The sequence below is a fragment of the Egretta garzetta genome, unplaced genomic scaffold (assembly GCF_000687185.1).
Source record: "Egretta garzetta isolate BGI_Z169 unplaced genomic scaffold, ASM68718v1 scaffold275, whole genome shotgun sequence".
In the NCBI taxonomy this organism is placed as follows: Eukaryota; Metazoa; Chordata; class Aves; order Pelecaniformes; family Ardeidae; genus Egretta; species Egretta garzetta.
The window spans coordinates 1,900,242-1,904,619 of NW_009259867.1; the positions used below are offsets into that span (position 1 = coordinate 1,900,242).

Consider the following 4,378-nt stretch of genomic DNA (forward strand, 5'->3'; position numbering starts at 1 on the left):
AATTACGTCTTGTTTTCCTCTGTAGATCTCCAGCAAAAGACAAGGGAAACATGTGGAGGGAGGCAAGAGGAAACACCTGCAAGTCTCTTGGTTTATTTTTAGCCCGTTTCCCAGAGAAGTGAGACTGGTGATCGCAGCCCGTGTGTCTTTTCCCACTTTAGTTCTGAGTACTTTTTTGGGGAAAAAAAGGGAGTGAGGTAAAGGAGAGCGTCTCTGTCTTCCCCTGACGCCCCACCAATGCTCTTTCAGGCAGAAAGGCACCTCCAGCACCAGGATGGCACAGACCCGGCAGGGTCCCACTGTGGAGGTGCTGGGACGCTCTGTTTGGAGGCTTGGGTTCGGATCGACGTGGGCGAGAGGAATGTCCCTGTCACCTTCGTGGTGGATAAGTTGCCTAATCGTTGGGCTGAGGCGCAGCAGTGGCTGGAGGCAACAGCCACGCAGGCTTCAGTCCGCAAGCAGAGGAGCGGTGTCTGCAGAAGGTGAAATCCTGGCTAAAACCAAGACTTGAGTGATTTTTCTAGAGGGGTTGCCTCACCCCACGCGACTGCTGGATGCGTAATGTGAGCGTAGCGGCTTTATCGCCTGGGTTTTATGCCCGACGTGTGTCCATGCTCTCCACGAGCCCATCCGTCCTTGGCGTCTGTGGGCATGAGCACCAGCTGGAGATGTTCTGCCTTTGAGGAGGACCACGGGGGAACCGTGTGATCTGTGAGGTTAAGTGCAGAGATGGAGATGGTTTTGCTGTTTGCCGAAATGCCAGGCGGGCGCGTGCCGGCACCCGTCAGCCCATTAGCAGCTTTGCCAGCCTGGAATACAGGGAGTGGAGAAGAAACGAGGAGAGGAGATTAAAGACCCGCGACCGGTTTTCATTGGCCGTCTTAAAATTGCGGCTCGGTAATTAAGGCTTTAGGCAGCTCACAAATAGCCCGGCTTTCTGCCGGCTGGCTTCTATTGCGAGCCTGTCGCCTCTGCGAGGAGCTGGACTTTATACCTTGGCTGAAAGGGAAGAAAAGCAAAAGGTAAGGATGCCTCGGAGCCTGCTCCCAGCCGGCACCCTGCCCGTTCCTCTTACCCCTTCCCAGTTTGTCTGGGGTTGAATGAAATGACTGTAAGTGATTTGGGCAGCTTTAAATTCCCTTTTTTCTAGCAATGGCTGGGGCTCACTTGTTTTATTTATATGGGTGAGGGGAGCTGGAAGGGGCAGAAGAGAGGAGCGATGCTTTGGACAGCTCAGCACGGGCCCCTCTGCTTCCTCGCTGCGAGCACCGAGCAGCATTTCCCTGGTGAGGAGGTGCAGGAGGGCGTGCTTTCCTCTTTCGCTGTTGAACATTTAGGCAAAACCTGCGATATTTGGAAATCACCAAACCTCCAGGCCTAAGGGAAAGGTAGGACAGGTCCCCAAAAGGACTTCCTAGAGTTTGTTCAGCCTCGTCGTGTTTTTTGGATGATCAAGCCTAATCCAGCAAGGTGACCACGCGCGTACGGTGGGACCGGTCCTCCGAGGCCCCTGGAGAACATCTGATCTGGTGGATCCCTGGGGCTGCAGCACCTGGAGGACGCTAACAGCAAAAAAAACCAACCCCAAAACCCGACGTTTTCCTTTTGGGTGGTGATTAAATGGGTGTTTTTACACCCACATTTAGCCGCTGCTGGCATCTACTTAGGCTTTGTGTATTAACACCCCGTCCTCTCGTACAGGCTTGGATAAACTCTGGTCAGACAAGTACAAAGCATCCTCAGGGAATGGAGGGAAAACTCGTGGAATTTCCTAGCTGTAGTGCTGCCTGGTAGGTGTCTGCGCCGTCACAGAGCTGGGCGGGAGGGATTTGGGGATGAGGAGGTATCCAGCTCACGCGGGCTGGGGTCAGGGAGGCAGCATGGCTAGATTAGCCTGCCGCATGATCCGCGGCTGATTTTGTAAGAGACGGCATTTGGCTTAAGGCTTTTTTAAAAAAAAAAAAAAAAAAAGAAGTGATTTGTAAGGTCAGGGTGACATTGCTATGATCTAATTTAAAATGGAAAGGCATTAGGCTGCCTGTCAGCTGATTGCTCCTGAGGCCGCACCCAACTGATGCGGTTTAAAAAAAAAAAAAAAGGCATTTCCAGGGGCTTTACTGCTTGCAGAAGGTAATTGTTTTTAAATAGGGAAAGCAGGCCTGTTTGATTTATCCTGCTCTCGTCGTCACCTCTGCTTTAGAAGCTGCTGAATTGCGGTTGATGGATGAGGCTCCCCAGCGGTGCCCCCTGCACTGTCGTACAGAATTTTCTTCTTTATTCACATGTTGATAATTAACCTTTCTTCCTCCCCAGAGAGGCAGGCATATGAAAACACCCTTTTTTTTTTTTCTTTCTGCCTGAAGAAACAACTGCAGAAAGGTCTGTGTGGCCCCAGGCTGCCTTTTTTTGTTTTTCCCCTGTACCCTTCTCTCATGCCACGAGGCACCTTGAGCTGGAGTTAGTGCTGCAGGAAATATGGAAATAAATCCCAAAGCATGCTCGGATCCCGGATCACACCTGTGTGCAGGTCCGTGTTGCAAGGTTTTGGGGCTTAGTGGTGGAGGACGGTGTGGTGGTTTGACCCTGGCTGGATGCCAGGGGCCCACCAAAGCCGCTCTATCTCTCCCCTCTAACCGGACAGAGGAGAGAAAAGTAAATCAAAAGGCTCATGGGTTGAGATAAGGACAGGGAGAGATCATTTTATCAGTTACCATCACGGGCAAAACAGACTCAACTTGAAAAAAATATTAATTTATTATCAATCAAAATCAGAGAAGGAGAGGAGAAAAACTGCTAGATCTTAAAAACCTTCCCCCCACCCCTCCCTTCTTTCTGGGCTCAACTTCACTCCCCGGCAAACCTGCTTCATCGTGGGCTCCTGCCCTCCACGGGTCTGCAATGGCTTGCCAGGAACCTGATCTGGTGCAGGCTTCCCACGGGGTCACAGCCTCCTACCTTCGGGCATCCACCCGCTCCGGCATGGGGTGCTCCACGGGCTACAGGTGGGGATCTGCTCCACCGTGGACCTCCATGGACTGCAGGGGGACAGCCTGCCTCACCATGGTCTTCACCATGGGCTGCAGGGGAATCTCTGCTCTGGCGCCTGGAGCACCTCCTGCCCCTCCTGGGGGTCTAGGCTTCAGTACGTTGTGTGCTTGCAGTAAAGGCTTTGCCTGTGGACATTTACCCCAGGACCGATAGGAAACATTTAACTGTCCCTCATAGGCTCGTAGTCTGTATTGTTAGGGTGTAAATGGGCAAAACAAGAGGTGTGGCGATCTTGTGGGCATCCCGTCCCTGGCTCGGGACCGCGTACGCGCAATGCTGGCTGATCCCTGCCCTTTTTTCTTGCCAGGATCTCCTGCAAAGAATCCTTGAGGCCTCTCCCGGTGGGAGGGAAGCGGCCGTGACTGTACCTCTGTCAGTAAGGACAAGTGTTAAGCTGGCATTACCCAGCATGTGTGGATGTCCCGCGATGTTTCCAGATGCCACCAGGCACAGACAGCATTTCCCGTTTGTTAGAGAAAGTTTTCCTTAGGGTTTGGGTCCAAGAGGAACCCAAGCCTGCTGACAGAGAACAGAGCTGGCTTGAATTATCCCAGTTTAGTGGCAGCTGTATCCCAGTGTCCTCCTCCTTTGGCTTACATCCTATGAGTTTAACCCCAGTCCCTCGAGAATGAGTGTTCACGTCGCAGTGATGCCTGTCCTTTATTTGTCCGACGTATTTGTTCCCCAGGTAAGAATTGGGGCTGGCAGCGAAGCAAGGTGAAGCTGTTCTGCTGCACTGCTGCTGGCCTCTGTTGTCTGCGTTCCAAAACAATATCCAAGTCCTCAGGGCTCCCAGCCTGGATCTTTCACAGCAGTACAGAGATGGCAGCTCCCGCCGCCTGCAGCTTTAGCAGCTTGCTAATTTAGTAGCTCTTTGAATTTCCCCGGTATTTCCCACATTCTCAGTCGCTTCCTATCAGCTCTAGGCTTGTGATTTCTCATCACTTCAGTTGTGCCTGCAGACACTTGTATCCCAGGGTAAAGGATAGACGCTGTTTTGTGGGGCTGAGCACCCCTGGGAATCCATAGCTGTGCTTTTTCATGGGTGTTTCTAACCAGACACATATTTTTCTGTCTCTCTAGCCATGCAGGGACCGAGACCGGTGGTTCTGAGCGGCCCGTCGGGTGCAGGGAAGAGCACTTTGTTAAAGAAATTGCTTAAAGATTACGAGAACATCTTCGGCTTCAGCGTCTCCCGTGAGTATCCCTACGTCTCTGGGGAAGGGCAGTGGGGGGATTCAGGGCCTCTAGCTCAGACCCTGCTTCTGTAGCTGTATTTGTGCCCCGAATAAGGGGCTTGGGGGGCTCCCCCGGGTCCCCGCCGTGTCTG

General features: G+C 52.6%; 1 protein-coding gene across 3 annotated transcripts in view; it reads left to right on the forward strand.

The window, feature by feature from the left end:
• The first annotated feature begins 47 nt into the window (after positions 1 to 47).
• The window catches only part of GUK1 (guanylate kinase 1), a 14,225-nt gene continuing 9,894 nt past the window's right edge, over positions 48 to 4,378 (forward strand). For 2 of the 3 annotated variants that reach the window (XM_035895635.1, XM_009640105.2), the window contains exons 1-2: positions 48 to 1,790; positions 4,132 to 4,245. In XM_035895635.1, coding sequence (XP_035751528.1) covers positions 4,134 to 4,245 — 112 coding nt within the window. In that variant the 5' untranslated portion in view covers positions 48 to 1,790; positions 4,132 to 4,133. Of the gene's footprint in view, positions 1,791 to 2,313; positions 2,380 to 4,131; positions 4,246 to 4,378 lie in introns of all 3 variants that reach the window. The other variant, XM_035895634.1, reaches the window with a different exon arrangement.